This window comes from Lycorma delicatula, chromosome 3 (assembly GCF_047948215.1).
Source record: "Lycorma delicatula isolate Av1 chromosome 3, ASM4794821v1, whole genome shotgun sequence".
Taxonomy (NCBI): Eukaryota; Metazoa; Arthropoda; class Insecta; order Hemiptera; family Fulgoridae; genus Lycorma; species Lycorma delicatula.
This window is the reverse complement of record NC_134457.1, coordinates 21,156,915-21,180,584: the sequence shown is the minus strand read 5'-3', so window position 1 is coordinate 21,180,584 and position 23,670 is coordinate 21,156,915. Positions and strand designations below refer to the sequence as shown.

Below are 23,670 nucleotides of genomic sequence, written 5' to 3'. Positions count from 1 at the left end.
AATATTGAAAGAAAAAGTTTAGACTTGATATTCATTAAGATCCTACAGCTAATTCTGGTGTAAAGAACCTACTGACATAAATATGGTTCCCCTTTTCCTTTCATAATTTTTTATAAATTCTTTCTAGGAATATTTTGGAGTAATTAGGTAAAAACTGATTTGCAATTTGTTTGAAATTTTACTTATTGGTAACTACTAATTGGTAACTACAGTGTCCAGTAAAATGCTACCTTTCGCTGTTACGGAAACAGAATGACAAAGAATATGGATGAAGTCATAAATAAAATATACATCATTTATTTTTTTCAGTTATGTATGGATACTGTTTCTTCTTTGGAAGGAAGTTTGAATTTATTCGAAGTTATTCAGAATAAACAAAATAATTTTTTATAAAGAGATAATAGTTAAATTGCTAGCATTTATCCATACATTACTTTATTTACCTTGAATTATTCTTAGTGTTATGAATTCATCCTTTACTTTTTTGTGTGATTAGTTGCTACCCAGTTCTTTTTAAAATTGTAACAGCATTATTTTTATTATTTTTCTAATTAATTTTCTTTTTTTTATAGTATTTGAAAGAAGTGTCCAGATTAGGTACAGGAGCAGCTAAATCACAGCTATGTAGACATTTAATTGTATTTGCTCATCATTGGATGCATTTTGTAAAAGAACGTTGTGAGAGAGGTCGTGGATTACGACCTAGATGGGCTAATCATGGACTTGATTTTTTAATGACCGTTTGTGATCCTCATCTTACAAATCATTTGACCGATGAAGAATTTGAAGTGAGTTTAATATTGATTGTTATTAAATATGTTTAATATTTATAATTTTTATTTGTTATTTAATTTACTTGGTATATTGAACATTTTATTTCTTAACAACCTGTGGAATCAGCGACATTTAAAAAAATTATAATTTATTTTTTAATTAAAAAAATAACTATACCATGTGAATTAATAGCTATTGACACGTGAATTTTTTCATTAATGGCAAAGTTTATCAAATCAATTAAACAGAAGAAATATATAACTAAAGAAGTGTATCCATTGTAAAAGCAAGTTAGTCTCTTCTTTGTCATGAATAAGTAATTCAATAAGTATCAAAATGTTGTGCTTTTTTCTTTGTTGTGTCTAAGTTGCTTGCTAACAACTATATCTTCAATAAATAACCTTTGGATTCTTTAATCATATTTTAGATGGATCCTTAATACAGTTGATATAGCAGTATTCTGTATGTGTATATTTTCTCTCTATTACTGGTTGTATTAAACCCAATTGGTCTGATAACATGGCAGTGAATATCCTGTTCCTTGTAGTCCAATAGCATTACATTCAGATTAGTATATTATTAAATGAAAATTAATGTTTTCTAACAACATAATATAGTTAAAAAAATTTAATAATTCTATCAGTTTACCTAAAGGATAACTGTGGACTTAAAAGATTGTAAATTATTACTGTTCATAAAAATTTGGATGTTAAGTAAATATTCAGTTTCTATAAGTGAATCCCTTGTTACATTAATGCACTATTAACAATCACAGATGATATATTAAGTTTAACATAATTAACTTGTGCATTTAGGTACTCGATTTTACAATGTTAAAAAAGTTACCAAATAAATTGATTTATTTTTCTACAGGTCTAGATGTCTCATAAGTTTAGTTCAATTCCATTTTTCAGGATGGCCAACATAAAATAAAGTTTATATTATAAGGATATAATCTATTAATTTTTAGAGTTTAATTATGGGATATAGTTAGTCACTGATTATTTTGAAAGCTACATATCTTTAAAGAAGTGGCTGTGGTTTATTAATAATAAAATTATTCTCTAAAAAATTATTTAAAAATAGCAGTTTATTCTGTTTTTCATTTTAAAAAAGTTCTTTTTATTTTATATAATAACTTTGCACAAAAATATAAATTGCTCAAAAATATTGATTTTAGAAGAAAAGTTGAAAAAATTTTTTTTTTTTCAGGTTTCAGAATTTTCTCTTCATAATAAATTTTACGGTATATGAATACATCTGTGAAAAAGTGTATAAAATATCCTGTCTTGTACTTGCATAAGATGTAAGGAGTGTCACATTGTTTTGTGTCTAACCCTAGCTGTTAGAATGATTACCTGAGTTTCTAAATGTACAAGAAGGAAAGTCTGTATTCTTAAGTTAAGGATTGGTATATATGATGTGTAGCATGAATAATCTGGATTTATTCATGGCACAATAATCATAGTTGATGTGCAACTTTATTACACGTTAATAAAGTTTATGTTAAATTTATTAACAAATTATGTTAAATTTATGTTAATAAAGTTTGACCTGTATGTCACAGATCTATTTTTTTTGGAAAAAGTGCTCATAATAATATTACTGGTAGTTGGAAGTTTTAAATTTTTTTTTATGAATTCTGTTAGTTCTGTGCATATTTTTAAAGCTGATTTACAGTTGTTAAAATAATTTTATCATAAGCAATTCTATAAACTTTGACAAGGACCTATTCTAGGTTATCTCGTAAATCTTATGTGTTTGTAAATATTGTAATAATCTTAATTTCATTGTGCTCAGTATATATATATATTTGTGTGTGTGTGTGTGTGTGTGTGTGTGTGTGTGTGTGTGTGTGTGTGTGTGTGCGTGTGTGTGTGCGTGTGTGTGTGTGTGTGTGTGTGTGTGTGTGTGTGTGTGTGTGTGTGTGTGTGTGTGTGATTTTTTATACTGTTAAAAATAGTTATTTATTTCAATTGCAGGAATTGAAATCTAATATTGATGAGTGCATATCCCACGTGATTGGTACAGCAACACCTCCTGCTACTGCTTCACCACCATGTTATGCAATGCCTCGTTCAAGAGGTGCTTCACCGTGTCCCTCTCCATCACAACGTCCTGCTTCTAGAAGGTTTGTTGTTTGTTTTTTTTTACAGCTGCATTGTTAGGAATTAACATTAAATACAAATAAATGGTTAATCACAGAAGTCTCTACAGTATTCTAATCAGAGGAAGTCCTTGTGTAGGTTGATTATCCCATTCATCTACCCTCTCACTTTCTTAACTTTTTCTGTCAGATCCTTTTTAGAAAGTGGTGGCATCTTTTAGTAGCTAACATATGGCTTCTTTATTAGAAATTAATGAGGTCAGAACTTTGTTTTTGAATCTATTCAAGGAACTCTTATCATCTGAGGGTTGCCCACGTAAATAAATAGTGGGTGAATTACATATAAGGTATAAACAAGCATCCTAATAATCCAGTAATCTAAAATGTAAATACTTTTTATTGTCTTAAAATTATTTATTATAGGTTTCTTTTTTATTTGTATTAACAATATCTTTTATCAATTTGTTTTTATTTTACATCTTCCTTTCAGAAAGTTGCCCAAACAAGAACTCAAAACATTTAGTTTAAAGGGATCTATTAATCCTGTAACACTTTGTTCTCTAACATTTCACTGGAAACAGATGTGAAAAAAATGCTACTGCTATAATACTGTTTGCATTTTTTGTAGTGTTATCTTTTCTAATCTGCAATGTTTTGTTTCTGTTGTAGTATAAATCTGATTTTCTATAATCAAATGAGAATGCTGCATTTAGCTTTGTCTAATTACACTTTGTTTATGCAATCCAAAGCATTTGCTTGATCCTAATAATGTTTCGGTCGATGTGTCATGCCACTTTACTGAAGTGTTGTATGTATTATGTTCATTTATTTATATATATGATAAGTAATGTAGTATGAATTATCAAGTATAATTATAGATTTGTTAGTATGTCTCACTTAATATAAAAAAAGCTTCTAGAAATTTGTATAGAAGTAATAATAATAATATTAATTATGAAATATTAAAATTGGTTGATATGCTGATGAGTGATGTTGATATTGCAATCCTTTTATGCACAGTTAATATTTTATTTCAATTATTTAGTTTATTTATGCACACTAACAGAAATGTTTTAAATGAAATTTTAAAAACTGTTAGATTTTGTTGATAGTGTCCTTCATACGGGGTATATTGATTGAAAAATTATAAATTGGCAAGGAGTTAGTGTATAGGTGTTCAGAAATTTTATAATTTAAATTACAATGAATTAGATAATCTCTGCAAATTGAAGTCATTTACTCCCAAGAATAAATGTTCTCTCGTGTATCGCAAATGATATCTGAACATTATATCAAAATATAAGTGAGAGTTCATATTTTCCTTCAAATGCAGCAGGCACAAGACCGGATTATTTTTGGACAGTCTATTGTTTTAACTTTTCTTCTTTTGGTTATATCCCTTTGCAAGTTTTGGTTTTCTCTAATAAGTGCCTTCAGTTGTTCCTATCCAAAGCCTGTGCTGTCCATTTGTTTGATCGTTTTCCTAGCTACAGATTACTGGATTAGTCCATCATGACCGATATGACTGTCATAGAAATAAGACTGGCATGGAGTTTCCTTTTTTATACACTCTGCATTTCCAGCTTACTCTATTTCAGAAGCTACATAATATCAGTGTGGATATATGGTCTGTCTATCTTAGGTTTTTTAGTTGTATGTTGATTATGATATTTGTACGGCAGGCTATACAATTCTTTATTGTACCTTCTATGCATTCATTACTTTCTCTAATCCTATGAAATACACATCTTAGTATTCTACTTCAAAGCTATTAACTGTTATTCATAATTTTTTGTCATTGCCCACATTTTAGAGTTGATTGATTTAGGGTAAGACAATCTACCACAGAAGTATTTAACATTATCCTGCATGCACTTTTAATTTATTACTTCATCAGCATGCATCATATTTAAGCTTGATGTATTATCAATACTGTCTTACCCAACTCTTTGTAATCATCTTGAATAGGATAATAGAGATTTTAACATTTTAAATTATCCATTTAGGTTAAGTTCTACTTTATTGTATTTAAAAAAAAATTCTTGTTACTTTGTATGATGTGAACTGAAAACAAACTTTTATACTGTATAATCTTTTCGGCTACTCAAAACCTATAACTAAAAGAATCAAAGATTTATTTATTACTGAAAATTGATATTAAAAATATCAATTATTTAATATAAAATTTATGTAAAATTGATATTTGGAATATACTGTAATATAATAATTATAATAATGCTTTCATTAATGCAGTAGCTATGCCCTGCTTAATATTAATTTATAATTGATTAATTATTTCAATATATGTTTAATGGAGATTACGTTTTTAGCTATTTTAATTTTACATTTTATTTTAATTTACAGTAGTGGGAATTCAATAGATTTAAATAGAGAACTTTCATGGACTCCTCGGCATCCTCAACGCTGTTCAAGAAGTAAGTTAATTATAAAATTAATTTTAATATTTTGAAAATGGTAATTAGTGTTAATAAAGTTGTTATTCTTTTATGGTAATTACTAATAGTAGTTATTACTGACAGCTTCTCTCGAGTATTTTTAAATTCATGATTTATGCTTTATGATTAAATTTTTCGATATTCATTTGTTCTGTGATTCTTAAATGAAAGGAATTGTTTTATGTACAAGTTGTTTTTCAATATTATTTAATTTTAAAACCTTTTTTTGATTGTTCTAAATTAGAAATATCCAGAAGCGAGCGAGTAGAGAATGCTATTAATGAGCTAGATCAGAGTTTGGAAGGAAAGTTACGAGCTAATAGTCTAATTGGAAATGTTGTTGCTACTACTCCGTTTTCTGAAAGGCATTTTATTCGCCCTAGAACTGTCAACTTCAGTTGGCAGCGTGGTATGAAAATTGGTAAGTTTGTTGATTTTTTCTACTGTAATTAATTTAGTTATTTAAAATCGATAACTTTTATTTAGTAATTTTGTTCTTTGATTTAATCTGCGTAGACTACTTGTGAAATATGTTTTTTGTAACGAATGGTTATGTTATTTTATACTTGAAGTTAAATTTTAGCATAATTTTTTTCATCTGATATTTAAAAATTTATTTAGGTTAATAAATTAAGAAATAGATACTAACATTTTATTTTGGGTTTCTAAAATTCACTTAATGTTAAAATAATGACTAAAGATGTTTTATTTAGTTTGCCAACTAAATCTTATTTCAGTAAGCTAAAGTATTCAATACCGAAAATATTGTAGATATGACTTGATGAATGGCTACAATAATAGTTTTTCATTGTACTTGATATTATTGTAAATCAGTCTGATATTGTTTACAATTTCCTCTACCTTTAAACTCTCTGATATATTTATATAACCGAATACACATAATAAAAAAACATTTTTTTTGGGTCTGGAACTGATAAAATCATGCTTAACTAACGTTAAAAAATCTTCTTCAGAAGGTTCAGAATTTTCCTTCAGAGGTTGTATGTCTGGCTGCTTCTAAATTGTCTGTCAAAGGCTGTATTTGCCTACTTTACAATGATTCTGAGCACCAGAGTTTTTTTAAGCTTTTCGGACTGTGGAACTTGAATTCGACCAGATATTCGACTAAATTGTGCTTTTGATTATCATGTTTAGTCACATTTACCGAAACTTCATGCCATATTTATTTCATCATATTAGCCCCAGTGTTCAGATCAATAAAGTTTACTGAGTGGTTTACTGTTAGGTGATTGTAATATTTGAATTGCAAAAAATTAAGACCTCCAACCACTATTGTTAGTAGTGCCTGGTAAAATGTACTGTTTGATTATTGAAGATAAAGTTTCACATCCGTGAGTGGAACTAAAATAAAGAAACACTTTTTATTGCCACGCTCAGTACCTCCAAAGTCCAGTTACGTCTCTTATTTTTCTGACATATTCTTGCTTTGTCTGTTTTTACAGTTACTCCTTCACAACAATGCATTGTACACCCAAATTTCATGAAGGTATGAACTCCAGTTCACACATGTATGAGAAGTTATGGCAGTCTTATTACGCAAGAAATTTTTGATGTGATTTTACTGTAATCTAAAACACAACAAACTGATAAACTTGTGTTTTAGTAAAATTATGAAGCAAAACAAGTATTTTTATTTTGTGAGATTTTGCCACACATTTTTATAACTCTTTTCTGGTGAGAATCAGCTGTATTTATTCTTTTCTGACAACGAAACATTTCTCTTTCTTCATTTAATTTCCTCAGTCCAGACATTCTTAGATTTTGGTAAAACTCTGTAGTCATACAAAATCCTACATAAGGATTTAGTATTTTCCTATAAAACAATAAACTGTGATAATCTAAACTCACATTCACAGCATTAAAAAGAATCTTCATATGAACTTTAATTCAGTTGTGATTTGACTTACACAACTGAATTACATGATTCTCAATCACTGAGCTATAGAATTGCAATAAGCGAGTTACTATCTGAAAGTGGAAATCTTACTCAATCTTTTTCAAAGAGGCTCTTGAGGCCTCTTTATCATTTGAAAATCGATTTATAGAATATATCTCAATATCCAAGAAGTTAAAAGCAGAGGGAAATAGTAAACGATAACTGATCTTTCTTCAATGTGTACAAGTTATGACCTTACAGGCTAGTTTGAAACTCATGAATACTGCCATCAGCTGTTACACAATGTCTTAATGGCAGCAGTTGTGTTTACTACATTACAGCACCTAAGCAGTAAATTTTATTATAAAAATTTCAGGAAAACTTTAAAAAAACTACTGTAATAATAGTAGTTTACTACTTTTACTGTAAAAATCAGAAAAAATTACCATTAGTACTCAATAATTCTCTTACATCCGTTAAGTATATTTGGGAATCTTTTTTTAATTGTGTTGAAGTCAATTTACATACTGTTTCTAATATTTTTAGATTCCCTTTTTATTTCTTTGAAAATTGAGATGCTTCTTTTTCCTGAGAATGCATTTTTTGTTTTCAGCAGTGATTTATGATTTTGTCAGATTGCTTTCAACCATTATTATTATTGTGCTTAAGATTATTGCAATATATCAGTGTTTTTTTTTTTTTAAAAAAAGGTGTCATTAAGGTTTAATTTTATTTTTTTTAAACTAGTAGTCCCTGTATATTACTAAATATTCACTTTGACTTTGCTACGGGTGGCAATATTTATGATAAATTAACACCATTTCCACATTATAAAAAAACTATAATTATTTTAACAAATTTTTAAAATACATTTTATATACTTTAATACATAGCAGGTAAATCACTGTTTCTAATTATCTAATGATGAAGAAAGGCAGATTATTTTTGGAATACATAATTGATAGAATTGGGTAATAATTTTAATCTCCTGGATCTTTTACTGTTGATGCTCATGTAAAATTAAATGTTTTTATCTGATCTTGCTTAATGCTGTAAATTACTCCCATCGTCTGATGTAGTTCTCCTTTTATCTCCCCATTTTCTTATTCTTGAAATTGTAATTTCTGAACATGTACCAATGTACCAGTGAGTTTATATTAGATGATTATGGTACATTATTCTAGCAGCTAATAGGGTAGCCAATTCCTTATAATGTTAAAGGCCAATTGCAGATTTGTGCAGACTTTTTCCATCTTAGGGTTAAAAAATTGCAGGTGCCACAGGGTCAGTACTTTTGTATGTCATTCCTCTTACGATCATTCAGCCATCAAATGTGTTATCTAGATGTAATTTAAGGACTGTTTTTAGAACTGATTCTTGATTTCAAACCTAACAGGATAAAAAGGAATTAGTTTTGGTGCTTTTTGTTAGAAAAAATAATTTTATGCCTAAAGTAAAAAAGATCTAAAAATTATCATACAATAACTGCCATTATTTCATAACTTTAATGCTTTGATGTTACTGGTCTACATAAAATGTTATTCTAATGCTAAATATATATTAGTTTAACTTCATATTTTCTTAGCCAAAATTTCCTTGAATTTTAGTAAAATTCCACATGCATTTAAAAAAACATTTCTGAACTGATTAAAGCATGTGAAAAACAGCTTAATAGAACATCTCTTTCTGTTGAGAATAGTAAATTTGTTATTAAAATTAAATAAATAAAAAATTTGTTTAAATTTGCTTAATAATAATATGCTTTCATATTTTAATTATGGCCTTTTTTCCATTTATCACTTTCTGTTATTTTTTCATTTGATTTAGAATTCCAATTCTTTTCTGTTGCGTGCTAATTTAAATATTACTTTTAGATAAGATGATCGCATGCTAAAAGTGTATCTGAATTTTTTCATAATTCTAGGTAATTTATAATGATGTACATGATGGATGAAATGAAGCATCAAAATCAAAACAGGTGATTAACCTGTTTTGGAGCCCATGTATTGCTTGCCATTCTTGTTGTATGAAAAGGTTGAAATTAACTGTTAATTATGAGATCAGAAAAAACATAATTTTGAAATTTCAAAGCTGAATCTTCCTCCAAGTTGTTTTGAGATGACAACACATTTTCAGAATTATAATTTGAAAATGATGGGTCCTAAGATTGATAGGTGTGATAGTTTTAAAACTTATTTACAATTTCAATTTTGAAAATATTAATTTTAAAGTATTATTCATGAACAGGTTAATAAATCTGAATTTCATCAAATATGTCTTAATGTAAAAGAGGAATTTTATTTTTAATGAGTATATTGCTAATTTTTTTTTGCAGGTCAAGGGAGATTTGGTAAAGTATATACTGCAGTTAATAATCACACAGGTGAATTGATGGCTGTTAAAGAAATTGTTCTGCAACCAAATGATCGTCGCACAATTCAAAATGTTGCCCTTGAAATAAAAATATTTGAAGGAATAAATCATGAACATCTTGTTAGATATTATGGAGTTGAAATTCACAAGGTAAATTAATAAGAAAATACAGATCAATATATAACATAGTTTTTGTTTATCAAAGTTTATGTCAACTGTGCCTGTGCCAAAGTCAGAGTAGAAACAATCACTGGGCTTTAAAACTGAACAAATAAATGATCACTAATACTCACTTCTACAAGTTAATTTATTTTATAACATTTTGCTAAATATTATTACACATTAAGAAAATTATTACATTTTGTCATTATATGTAATATATTTCATCATTAAATATGAAATACAGTATTTTGTATAAATAAGCAACCTAATCATAATAATAATAATTAAAAAAAAAAATTTATTTATTTATCTCTGCGTGTTATTTATATAGATGTGAAATGTGTGTTCAGAAAGTAACGAGAATTTTTGTTTTTTGGAAAGAATTTTATTTATTTGTCTACATTAATATTATCCCCTTCAAAATATTCCCCATTAGATGTTATAAATTTATGCCAGCGCTTTTTCCAATCCCCAAAACACTTCTGGAACTTAATCTTTGGATTACTGTTAATCTCTTTCAGCTATTCGTTTTTAATCTCATCTATGCTTTTAAAATGACAGCCCTTTAAAATTCTCTTTATTTTTGGGAATAAAAAAAATCACACTAGGCCAAGTCTGGGCAAATATGGCAGCTGGGGTATCATTGCAGTGTTTTTTTGGCTAAAAATTGATAAACAATGCAAAACCATGAATTATTTTGCCACAAATCCAGGTGGTTTTTTTTTTTATTGGTTCATGCAAACGGCGTTGAACTTGTAGGTAATACTCCTTATTGATCGTTTGACCTTGTGGCAAGAACTCATGATGCACTATGCCATTAAACTCAAAGAACGCTGTGAGCATAACCTTCACATTCGACCTTATTTGTTGAGCTTTTTTCGGTCTTGGTGATCCAGAATGACTCACTGGGACGATTGAGCCTTAGTTTTGACATCATATCCATAAACCCATGTTTTATCACCTGTTATGATGTATTTCAGTAGTTCTGCATCGTTGTTGACTTCATTTAGTGACTATAGAGCAAGTTCCATTTACCACTGTTGTTTGAAATTCAACAATCTTTGCAAATTTTGCTGTCACACGTTTCATACCCAAAACATCTGAAAAAATTTCATGGCATGAGCCAGTTGATATCCCAACATCATCAGCGACTTCTCTGATTGTGATATGGTGTTCATTCATAATCATTTATTTCTATTTTTTCACGTTTTCATTGGTTGTTGATGTGCTGGGGCGTCCAGGGCACTCATCACCTTCAATATCTTCACAACCTTCTTGTAAACACTTATACCACTCATAAACCCTTGCTTTACTCATAGCAGACTCACCAAAAGCAATATTTAACATTTTTAACATTGCTACACTGTATTCTATTCTTATAGCAAAATTTAATACAAATTCTCTGATCGATTATTTATATAAATAAAAAATTGCAGATTGAACCAAAATTGTATTAAAATATATATATATATATATCATAGTCAAACCTTATATATTGAACTTGAAGGTTCTTGGAAAAAAATTTGATATATAGAAATTTCGATATACAAGAATACATATTGTAAATCTTTTGTCATTTTCTTACGAAAAACAATTATGTATACTTTATTTTTTAGGGTTAAAGAAGACTTAATAAAAAAAATATGAAGACTTAATACCATATCACTTCCTTGTACGCCTATTAAATTACATATACACCTTTTTATAAAATAAAAAGTACATAAAATTTTATCTCATTAATAACTTCTGATATTTTTCATATATTTTTTTATTGTTATTATTGAATTATTATTCATTGTAAACATTTTTTTACACTCAGAGGTTAGTAATTAATAATAAATAAATATATTTAAAGTTAAAAAAAAAGAGATGTCTGATTCAAACCGATATGCCTTCCTCTTTTATGACCCAAATATTTCATTAATTAAAATTTCATTTGGTTATAATTCTGGAATCAATGAAAATAAGTACCACTTATGATATATTGTTGAAAAGCTTTCAATGTGGGCTTATTACTGTAGTTAAGAAAAAGTCCAAAATCCAATTTTTTGGGGTTTTGGGCTTTTTTGGACATTTTTAATTCAGTTGATTGCATTCAAAAGGGGAGGTGCACAACTAAATGTTACAGTAGTCCTAAATCCAAAATTTCAGCATCCTACGTCTAATCGTTTCTGAGTTACGTGAGATACATATGTACGTATCTGCATACATACATATGTCACGCCGAAACTAGTTAAAATGGATTCAGGTATGATCAAAATTGATATTTCCGTTGAAATCTGAAAACCGAAATTTTTTGTTATCACAATACTTCCTTTACTTCGTACAAGGAAGTAAAAATTAAACTATCGAAGAAAAAATATACTAATATGTATGTGATTTTCATATTTGCTTACAATGTACTAAAAAATGTATGTTCATGTACAAAGAATAGACAAAATTTTTATTTATTTTTGGATTATTTATTTATTTATTTTTATTCAGTTGCTAATATCTTGTTGAACATAATGTTTTGCTGAATACGTTTCATAATGTTCACTTTTATTCAGTTAGGTAAAAATTTCTTCAGGAACATTAGGAATTAATATCAAGCTGTGAAGGACAGTTTGAAATGCTTACATTATTGGTTTTGTTGATGGTTTTTTAAATATTTCATCTTCATTGTCATCATGATCATCATCATCATCTTTGTGTTCAAAGCAGTCTTCCAATATTTCCTGATCGTTGGGGTACTCAGCTGCCCAGTAAGTTCTCATCCATGTATAAAAATTGCTTGAATTCAATACTGTCATTTATTTTTCCAAATAAAACAAGATTTTTTTTTAGTTCTTTTGTATTTTTGGTGTCTGTTTGCTGTACATCTTGTTTTTTATTTTCTTCATAAATTTCTTCTATAAAACCAGCTTTAGCAAAACTCTTTTTTTATTATAGTGTGTAACACATCATTCTCCCTTTGGCTAATATGCTTATACATATTTGAAGATTTACTTTTTTCTGTAGATTTGTCATTTTCAGATGCAAAGATCAAGCGCTTGAAATCTGATTTTGGTAATGAACTTTCAAATTTTTGAAATGACCCCTTGGTCCATGGGTTTTAATTTAGTAGTTGCATTAGGCAGGAAGAAAATAAGCTTAACGCTAGTCAATTTTCATTCAACTGAACTAGGATGGGCAGGGTAATTGACCATAAAAAGAAGTACTTTTCTTGTTTGTTTGATAATTCGTTTATCAATTAGTGTTTACGCTGCTTAGCGTAAATTTTCCGTTATTTTCAATGAATTCCAAGCTAGGGTTGGGTCCTGTTATTTGTTACAGGAATGTTAAATTTTACTATGTTTCGCATTTTTGGGCTTGTCATTTGTACCTGTTTTATTATTTGTTCTTGTGTTCGACACTTCTGGAGCCAGCCAGACTGTCTCCCTCCGTCATTCTTAGTGACTGCGGGTATTCATTTATCGAATTATTTTTGACTACCCTTTTCATACACCCGTTATTCATTCATTCCCATACTAATACATGCACACATCTCTTGTTTTTTACACACACTCTCTCCTGTCCACTACCTGGATCTGGTTTCCCCCTTTTTTCTTTCACGCCATCTTTTCGGCAGAGTAGATCCAACATTCTTCCAGTACAGTCGCCTATGGCCATGTTCTCCTGCAAACTTGGTGATAATATTCTCATCCAAGCAGAATCTCCAAACTCGTCGCTACACATCTGAGATGCTACGTATTATTCTACCACTAAACCACATCACGCCTCTGTATTCCTGATACACCAGTGCAGACTACGCCCAGGATTACTGTATGTATTCATGTATCTTCATTCACGAGTTCGTCTCTTGATATTATTTGTGTGCTACAGGCAAGTTCAATTTTCATTATTACATTAAACACTGATTTTATCATTGAAATTTGTGGAACATTCAGTTCATCATACCTTACGCCTTTCGATTTCAAGTTTAGCTAAAAGAAAACCATTTATTCACTTAAGTGCAATCATGATAGGTGGCTTACCTATTTTACATGTTTAATTATTACGATTTGTTATTGTAATTAACTCTATAATTTATTTGTGTATAACTCGTTGATCGCCGAGATTAATTCTTTGCTACTTATGCACTGTATTCATAATACTTCTCATAAATTAACCTAAAGCAAATTACTCCTGATGTGCTGGTATGTTTTAGGACTTTGTGATTTTTGTATTTTCAAGAATGCTTATCTATCAAAATAAACTCCATTTATATTATTACTTATTTTAATGTGATCATATTGTAATTATCGCCTTCTATACTGAAATTATTGTAATTAATGTTTTCTAAGCAAATGAAATCTGTTCATTGCTAATCTTCATAGTACGGTATATGTTAGTAGTGCAACTGTTTTTCAGTTCCACTTTCTATTGATGTTATGTTTTAATTATCTAATTTGAAATTAAGGTGTTTTATGTTCTCTTATTTTCAGGCTCTGTTACATTGTGTATTTAAAAAATGTTTATTCATGTATTTTTGCATTTAACATCATTATTCATTTGTTGATTCAGCTGATATGTTAAGTATTATTAAGTTATGTTAATTTCATAATTTCCTTTTATGTTTTAAGGTTATGATTATAACATAAGTTCATTTGTTACACTTTCAATAAAGTCCAATTTCTTTTGGCAAATACTAGCTGTGTGTTTTTTGTTAACTTTACCCAACAATTAGTTACTCATTTCTCAAAAGTTTTTCTGGTCATCTGTGTTTTTTGTTAAAATCGTAGACAATTTCAAGTGATTTCACACCTTTGGAACGATACGGCTGTTTACATTTTCCTGTCAGAAGACGTTTTAATTTCTCCTTTAACAGTCACGTTCAGATAAACCGTAACTGTGATTTGGTACTTACTACGCTTTCCTTTTAAACATTTATTGTTTTTGAAAGTAATTGTTTTATTTGGCAAACAATTGAATTAAAGATCAGTTTCATCCATGTTGCATATTGTTGGGACCTTTTGCCATTGAGAACATTGTGTATCTGAAACACAAACACTTTCACCCGTTATTACCTTTTCTTGAATGCCATATCCCCTTTTGAATTTATCAAGTCATCCAGAGCTGGCTTGGAAGTTGGAAATTCCCAAATTTACAGCATAAAGAATTTCTTTATCCTTAATAAACAGCCCAGTCACAAGCAGGTTCTTGTCTTATATCATTTTTAACCATTTCAATACTGCTTCATTGATCTTGTTAAATAACAAAGATTTAAATAGTCTCCAATCTCTTCTAACTCTCAAAAGGTTTTAATAACTGAATCATTATTTCTCAAAATTGTTGATATCGTACTTGTCAAATTTCATACTTTTTTGTCATGTCTTTATTTTTCATCCTGCTTACAATGTCTTATTAAGCTGAACTTCTTTTTCATACTTAAAAAATTTTCATTTCAGGGCCATGTTTACTATAAGATCCAAAACTAAATTGAATTTAAAGTAAAAATCTCATTCCAAGTTAGGAAAGGGATTCATATAATAGAAGCTAAGAATAATTTATGAGTTCACCCGCAAGTGTTTATTGCTTATTTTAAATAATCTTATGGTCTTCTATGAATTTCTATTGCAGTAAGAATGAGTCAAGCAAGTTTTTTTCTTGTTTAATTTATATTCCTTCTTATGAATGAAATCCATAGGTGCTTTTTGACTGCAATACGTTTTTTTTTTGTGTGAAAATTGTTATTTGATATATAGAAATTTTTTTGATATACAGAATTTTTTTTTCTAATAAAAATTCAAGGTTCCTAAAAAAAAAGTTCAATGTACAGAAATTTTTGATTGTGGAAGTTTGACTGTATTTAAACATCTCAAAATTACTTAGCTGTTATGGAAGTTGATCTATCTAAAATGATCTTTGAAAGAAAGAAAATAATTTTAATTGAAAAAATCATATCAGAGCCAATTCTGCAGACTAGACTGCCTAACTTCTCTACTTATACGTAGTATTTCGACTTGTAGTAAAATGAATAATTAAAGGAAAAATTAGTCTTTTAAAGTAATAATATTAATTGCAGTTGCCATTTTAAATTAATTCTAGTTCCCTAAATTCCATAGAAATACTTAAGAAGCCTGGAACTGAGAAATTTAAAGATAGCTTTACAAAAGACTTTGATCCACTTTGCACTAAAAATGATATAAAATAAATTTTATTTAAAAATAGAAATAAGTTATTAGATTAAGTACAATATATAATATTAATGAAATATTAAATTATACCATAATTTTCTGTATAGTATTATGAAAATGCTGCACTACATGGAGAAAATTTTGTGTTTCCATTCCCAGTGGACCAGTAAGATACCAATGGACCAACTTTGATGCTGTTTGCAGTAGTATATGTAGTTATTAAAATTGTGTGTCACTAACCATTTTTATTCCTTGGCCCACAAATTAAAACTTCAGTTTATTGCTTTATTCTTTTACTGCTTTTTATATCTGTAAATTACTACTTTTACATTGATTTGAAACTTGTATTTGTTTTGAAAGTTTTTCAAAAAATTTCATTGATTGTTAAACAACGCGAGTAAGGAAGGTTGTGTTTGTTAGGCTCTGATAGTTGGTGTTTTTTTGTTTATATATGTAATATTATTTTAATATATTTAATTTTATATCATCTTTATTAATTTTCAATATCACTAAATTTGTGTTAATGTAATTTAACAGTACAGCAGAGGAATAATATGAATCTTATAAAGATTAATTTCAGTAAAGTAATATGTGTATGTGAAAAAGAAAGAGAAAAGATAAATTAAAAACATGTACTTGAATTGTTGATACATTACTTCAGTTTGTATTTTTATTTATTTTTTTTTTTTTATGTTTTAGGATGAGATGTTGATATTTATGGAGTTATGTACACAAGGTACATTAGAAAGTTTGGTTGCAGCTACAGAATCTGGTTTACCTGAACCACTAGTGCGTAGGTATACCAATCAACTTGTTAAAGCTGTTGCTACCCTACATCAGCATTCAATAGTTCATAGAGATATTAAAAGTAAGTGAAATTTATATTCATTTATAAAATTTTAATAATATTTAAAAAAATTTCCATCTTGTAATTATTTAGTCATTAGTATCCTAAAGATTTGTTTTAGGTTCAGATGGTAGGTAATATCACAGATATACTCTTTTGCTGTAAGCTGTTTTGCCATTCTATTAAAAGAATTAATCACTTTAATTGTAGAAATGGTTTCATTCTTTAAAAATAGTAATTTTTTCTGAAAACATTTTACATATTTTGAAATTGTTTTTTCAGTGAATGTTAGATTTTTGTTGTAAAAGAAAAGGAATTCAAAATAATTGTTTTTGTATTATAATTAAGTATTAGTTTTTTTTTGTTTGTTTTTACTTTTTGTTATAATGAATTTTATTTAATGTAACAAGCATGTTACTATTTGTATTAGTTAATATTATTAAAGAATGGGAAAACAGGCAAAATTTTTTAAACAGTTAACAAGTAGAAAGCTATCATACGAGGCATGTTTTTAAAGAAAGGTTCGTTTTGAATTTGCTGCCTATATTACAATATAAACATATGGGGCTTGCATAGCACAGTTATTTCAATCAATAGTCACCTTTTTGGAACAATAGTGTAGTCATTTTGCTATTAGTTGTTTGTATTCATCTGTTCATAATGAGTGCTACAGTTTGTGATACTGCTGAGTGTGTGGCATAAGGAGTAATCTGATTTTTGTTGGCAAAGAACAATTCTGCGGTTGAAATTTACAGGCAAAATTTGCAGTGTTTTCAGGCCAAATGTGAATGATGCTAAAGTAAGACAGTAACTGTTGGTTTCAAAAAGGGCAAATGAACATTCATGATGAAAAACAGTGTCTGCCTATCGATGATAACAGATGATGATTTCATTGAAAAGTTGATGAAAAAATTTGAAAATATGTCCTGGATGGGTATGAAAGATGTTAACCGACACATACAAGAAAAAATTGTGCTGCATGCTTGCAGATGAATTTTTACAACATTATGAAATAAAGGTGATGAATTGTTTGATCATACCTGAGGTGAAACCTGATTTCTTATTTGAAAATCTAGATAAGGAGCAGTCGAAGCAATGGCAGCATTCATCATCTTCTAGACTCAAAACAAGAATCTTCAGTAAAGAAGATTAAGGCCACTAATTTTGGGACAAAAAAGGGTGAATTTAGTGATTGTGGAACTATTGTGAATGTCGATATGCGTTGCAAAATGTTAAGAACTTAACATAAAAGCTGTTAAAAAGAAACAAAGTGGTATGCTATCTCACAGGATTTTGTGTATAAAATAGCCCACATAGCAAGCAATTCAGATGATGAGGCGATTAGAAAATTTTCTCTGGAAAATAGTCCATTATCCACCCTATAGTCCTGAATTAGTTCCCAGTCATTTTTTTTTCTTTACCTTAACCAATGTCTTACAAAGGTTTGACAGTGACAACTGATTGAAAAATGGCTTTACTACCTGGTTTAAGTCACACTGATGGTGGAATTTCTTATAGAGAAAATGAAGAAGGTAGTGTAATGCTATGAAAACTATGTTGAAGTTGAAGGAGCTATATTGAAAACTAGTAATTAAATATAGTTTTTATGTGTAATTAATAAAGTTTGTTCATATTTTACTGTTTTGTTTTTATATCAAAAGAGACCGTACTTTAAAAACACGTCTCATATTAGTAGTATTATCTAGATGGTATTTATTTCAAAAATATAGACAATTTCATAATGAAACTAATGTTATTTCATAGAAAAATGTTAATGAATATGGAATTATTTGAAAACTGTTCATTGTTTATATATAAAATATGCCAGCTTGATGCTGAAATATAAATTATTTAAGATAAAATAAAAATAATTCATTGAACAGATTAAATGTTTAATATTTTTTCTTTGTTGTGTATTTCTAGCTGCAAATATTTTCCTAACAGCAGAAGGTAACTGTCTAAAACTTGGTGATTTTGGTTCTGCAGTAAAGATTAAAGCACATACTACAGTGCCTGGGGAACTTCAAGGATTTGTCGGCACACAAGGTATGTTTAATTGTATTGAGTTTAACTGTGTACCCACCGGGTTGGTCTAGTGGTTAACGTGTCTTCCCAAATCAGCTGATTTGGAAGTCGAGAGTTACAGCGTTCAAGTCCTAGTAAAGCCAGTTATTTTTACACGGATTTGAATACTAGATCGTGGATACCGGTGTTCTTTGGTGGTTGGGTTTCAATTAACCACATATCTCAGGAATGGTCGAACTGAGAATGTACAAGACTACACTTCATTTACACTCATACATATCATCCTCATTCATCCTCTGAAGAATTATTTAAAACGGTAGTTACCGGAGGCTAACAGGCAATTATTTAGATTTTTTATTTTATCAGTTGTATCCGTGCATTTCTGTTTTCAGCTGTTTTATTAGGAATTTCCCAGTAACCTCCAGGCTCATAAGTTTTTACCTCTTTAAATATTTACTCATTTTGATGTGACCTGTGATATTAAAAAAGATAGAGGAATAGCGGCAATAGTGAAGTAGAATAATTTAATTGAAATAAAGTTGCTGCAATATCATTAATTGTTCTTGTTGGGTAAAGTTAACAAAAAACAAATCATAACCTTAAAAAATAAAAAGAAATTATGAAATTAACATAATTTAATAAATATCAGCTGAATCAACATATGAATAATGATATTAAATGAGAAAATACATAAATATACATTTTTCAAATACACATTTTGAAAATCTACAATATAAAAAAGCCTGAAAACAAGAGAACATAAAACAACTTATTTACAATTATGTACTTAGAAAAACATAGCATCAATGAACATAGTATGACTGGAAAACTATTGAATTACTGACATATGCTGTAATATTGAAAAATTAGCAATGAACAAATGTCATTAACTTAGTAAATAAACTACAGTAAATCTTATTATTGGCACTGGCCTTTTCTAATTTATGAACATCAAGCTTAGTATTAAATAATTAAAACATGTAATTCTAGTTTAGTGTAGAAAAAGGCCACAGTAATATTCTAGTACAAAAAGAGTTAATTACAATAATCAAATTGAAATAAGTAGTAATATAAATAGAGTTCATTTTAGTAAATAAGCTTTCTTTAAAATACGAAATTACAAAGAAGTCCTAAAACATAACTGCAGAAGTAACTTGCTTTAGGTTAATTTTAGAGCAGTGTTATGAAAACAGCCCATGAGTAGAAAAGGACTAATCTCGGCGATTAACAAGTTACAAGATTAAATTATAGAGTTAATTATCATGACAACAAATTGCAATAATTAAGCACGTAAAATAGTTTGCAGATGAACAATGACACAGCCTTATATAAGTCACCTGTCGTGAATGCACTTAAGTGAATAAATGGTTTTTGAACTAAACTTGAAAGTGAAATGCATAGGGTACGATGAACTGAATGTTCCACAAATTTTAATGATAAAATAACTGTTTAACGTAATAAATAATGAAAAATTGAACTTGCCTGTAGCACACAAATATTAGCAAGAGATGAACTCGTGAATGAAGGTAAATGAATACATACAGTAATCCTGGGCGTAGTCCGCAGTGGTGTATCAGGAATGCAGGGGTGAGACGTGGTTTAGAGGTTGAGCAGGACATGGCGTCTCAAAAATGTAGCAACAAGTTTGGAGAGATTCTGCATCGATGAAAATGTAATCACCAGCTCGAGAAGATTCGGCGTCGATAGAATTGGTAGTATGTAGTGATTGAAACACTTTCCACAGAGACGTAATATAGTGAATTTGAAGAATCACTTAACAAAGAAACGAGGCTGGACGAACATAGAAAACTGTGAATTCACGAAAAACTGACGAGTAGAACTAGAGAATATTTCGACAGAGAAATACTACAACGTTTATAAGAGTATGAAGACGACAAAAGTATTAACATTATACGAGAGAGAGAGAGAACATCGAAGCCTGGTCCTCCAAGGCGGGAGGACCAGGATCCGCACAACGTGAAAGTCAGGACTAGAATGACCAAAGAGTGTGTATGTGTGTGTTGACAACAAGAGTAGTGTCTAAGTGTTAGTATGAGAACGATTAGAGAAAACATGTGGAATTCGGGAACGAAGACATAACAAAAATAATTTACAAGCAAGCAGACCACTAAAGAATTGCGTAAGGGTGATAAAAATAAATTACTGAATACGCAAGTTGAAGAAATGACATCAGGGGGCAGACAAAAAGAAATAGACTTCTAGGAACTATGACAATATTGAAATTGGTGTAGAATAAAAAAAACACTAAAGACTAATATATATATATATATATATATATATATATATATATATATATATATATATATTAAACTAAACAGCAATAAATAATGCGAGATATGAAATACGCTACCATCAATATGATGATGCAACAGTCAGTCAAGCTGGAGCCCGAGAGAAATTATATCGAAAACGAACCCAAACAACCTATTTTAAAATACACGTATGATAAGCCTTACAAAAATGCAAAATAAAATTACCAAGCCTGTAAACTACAAGACTCGACCATAACCTTGAATTCATTGGAATAAAATGACTTTACGCAAACGGCGTAAACAGTTCATAAGGATGAAGAAAATTGAGATAATGAAAAAACTGATGGAATTTAACAAAAGAAGATGCTCATTAAATGTCAAGGAAAAGGTGAAATTTAATTTTATAAAAATAGCACATTACCTTAAATTAAGAAAACTTTCTGTCAGATCTTCTGTTATTTTGTGAAAAAAATGAAAGGAATGGTGGTCCATCATGTATACCAGGGATGCGATTAAATATAAAGACGTATTATAATGATGATGAAAATTATAACCTAAGCATTTGTATATCTAGCTTAATGTTTTAATTGATTAATCCTCAGTTTATATCGTGCTTATTTTGTTTTTAATGGGATTGATATTTCCTTTGATGATGAAATCTAGTCTTCTAAAATATTAAAATGAAAAAGTAAAATGTACTTGTAAAAAGTAATTAGTAGTTTGCATGCATCAGCAGAATGTTATTTTCGCAAGTAAATAATAAAGTAAATGTTACACTAACTGATTGGATTTGTTTACTAATATTTATCTTTATTCGTTTGTTATGTATTTTATTGTCTGCATTATTTTACTCATGCCATAGTTGCCATGTTTTTTTTTCAGCATACATGGCACCAGAAGTATTTATGCGTTCAAATACTGAAGGTCATGGCAGAGCTGCTGATATTTGGTCTTTAGGATGTGTACTTAATGAAATGGCTTCTGGAAAAGTAAGTTGCTGTTTTATATCTTTATTTTGTATATTTCTAATCCTTTACTTGTAGCTGGACAAGAAGCATTCTCCTATAATATCAAGTTTTTTGTCATTTTAAACTGTTCATCTTTCCAACTTCCCAATATATTTGTCACTAATCGAAAAAATGTTTAATGTATTTTTTTTTTAAATATATGATTATATTACTTAGAAATTATCAAAATATAAAAATTTTTGGGGTTTGTTTGTATTTGGAATATTCTTTTTTGGCTAGTATTTTTGTTTGTATGTTGCATTAAAAAGTAGTTAAATTTTTTAATTCGTAATAGTACATTTTTTTGTACCTAATGAAAGTATAAACAATTTTTTTTTATGAATGTAGTATGTGTTAGCAAGGTTGACCTTTTTATGTTATAATAAGGTGTTTTTTTTTTTTTTTTTAATTTATTGTTGTTACATTTACAAGTGGATTTTGGTTATAAATCTGAAACGGTTACTGTCATTTAGTGCTAATCTAACTGTTTTTATTGTCGGATGACACGGAATAAAAATTGGTCAAATAATGTACATTCTTATACAGAGTTAGTGTTTCATTTTTTATTTCCTGTATTTTTTGTAATGATTTGTTAAGATGTTAAATAATTTTGTTTTGTGATATGAATCAGTGTCTTGGAATATTACATTTACTGGCAATAAATAATGTAATTCTTTAACCTAATTCCTTTGTGCCAAGGGCAGAAAATAATCCATAAAAGTAAGAAAAACTATTCTTAGTGCCATCTATATTTTAATCTTTAACCTCTCCACCATATAATTGGGAGTTTAATGTAATTAAATTTAAACATTTTGTAATTAATTATTTTTTATAGGCTTTTTATTTTCCTACGGCTTGTTTGGAGCCATTGGGATTCTTTTTGGATTTATAGTTTGTAGAATTCTCATACCAGGCAGACTTTTACCCAGCAGACCACAGTATGTGAATGGATTTGTAAAATTTTTGTTTGCTCGAGTTGAATCCCGGATCTACTCCTAACAATTAGATTGTTGTCTTGGCATGCACAGTAACATGTAAATTAATCTGAACACTGATGTATTTTATAGAAAGTATCTTTATTTAAAAAAATAATAATAATAATACATGTATAATTTGTGAATATCTAATGATTAATATATCTTCCTTTATTCATAATCCCTAAATATACATGATTTGGCATCGATTCAACAAGTCTACTACACTTTTTTCATTTCTTCATCATGAAACCATTAAAGCAATTCATATCATTGCTTAATAAGGTCAATTTTTGTATGCAATTCATTTTTGAGTCTTTTTTTTTAATTTTATTTTTCATTGCCCAAAGATCTTCAATTTGGTTTAAGTCTGGGGGGGGTTGCTTTGCCACAGGAGCACTTTACTGTTCATATTTCAAAGAAATTCTACATTTTTTTGGTGGTATGGCATGGTGCCAAATCTTGTTGGAATTCTCCTGTGCCAAGTGAGAATTTGTTTAGAAGTTGTCACAACCCTTTTCTTCGAAATTTTGATATATCCATCACTTTTCAACTTACCATCTTCTGGAAGTAATGGACAAGGGCCTTCAGTTGTGAAATAATCCCAAAACATTTTT

The 23,670-nt window shown here is 28.8% G+C and overlaps 1 protein-coding gene across 3 annotated transcripts in view; it reads left to right on the top strand.

Moving 5' to 3' along the window:
* The window catches only part of Mekk1 (mitogen-activated protein kinase kinase kinase 4), a 150,603-nt gene that overhangs the window by 114,048 nt on the left and 12,885 nt on the right, over nt 1-23,670 (top strand). For all 3 annotated transcript variants that reach the window (XM_075359507.1, XM_075359506.1, XM_075359508.1), the window contains 8 exons: nt 573-788; nt 2,757-2,905; nt 5,246-5,316; nt 5,582-5,758; nt 9,570-9,757; nt 16,627-16,795; nt 18,698-18,820; nt 21,955-22,061. In XM_075359507.1, the coding sequence (XP_075215622.1) occupies nt 573-788; nt 2,757-2,905; nt 5,246-5,316; nt 5,582-5,758; nt 9,570-9,757; nt 16,627-16,795; nt 18,698-18,820; nt 21,955-22,061 (1,200 nt within the window). The remainder of the gene's footprint in view (nt 1-572; nt 789-2,756; nt 2,906-5,245; nt 5,317-5,581; nt 5,759-9,569; nt 9,758-16,626; nt 16,796-18,697; nt 18,821-21,954; nt 22,062-23,670) is intronic.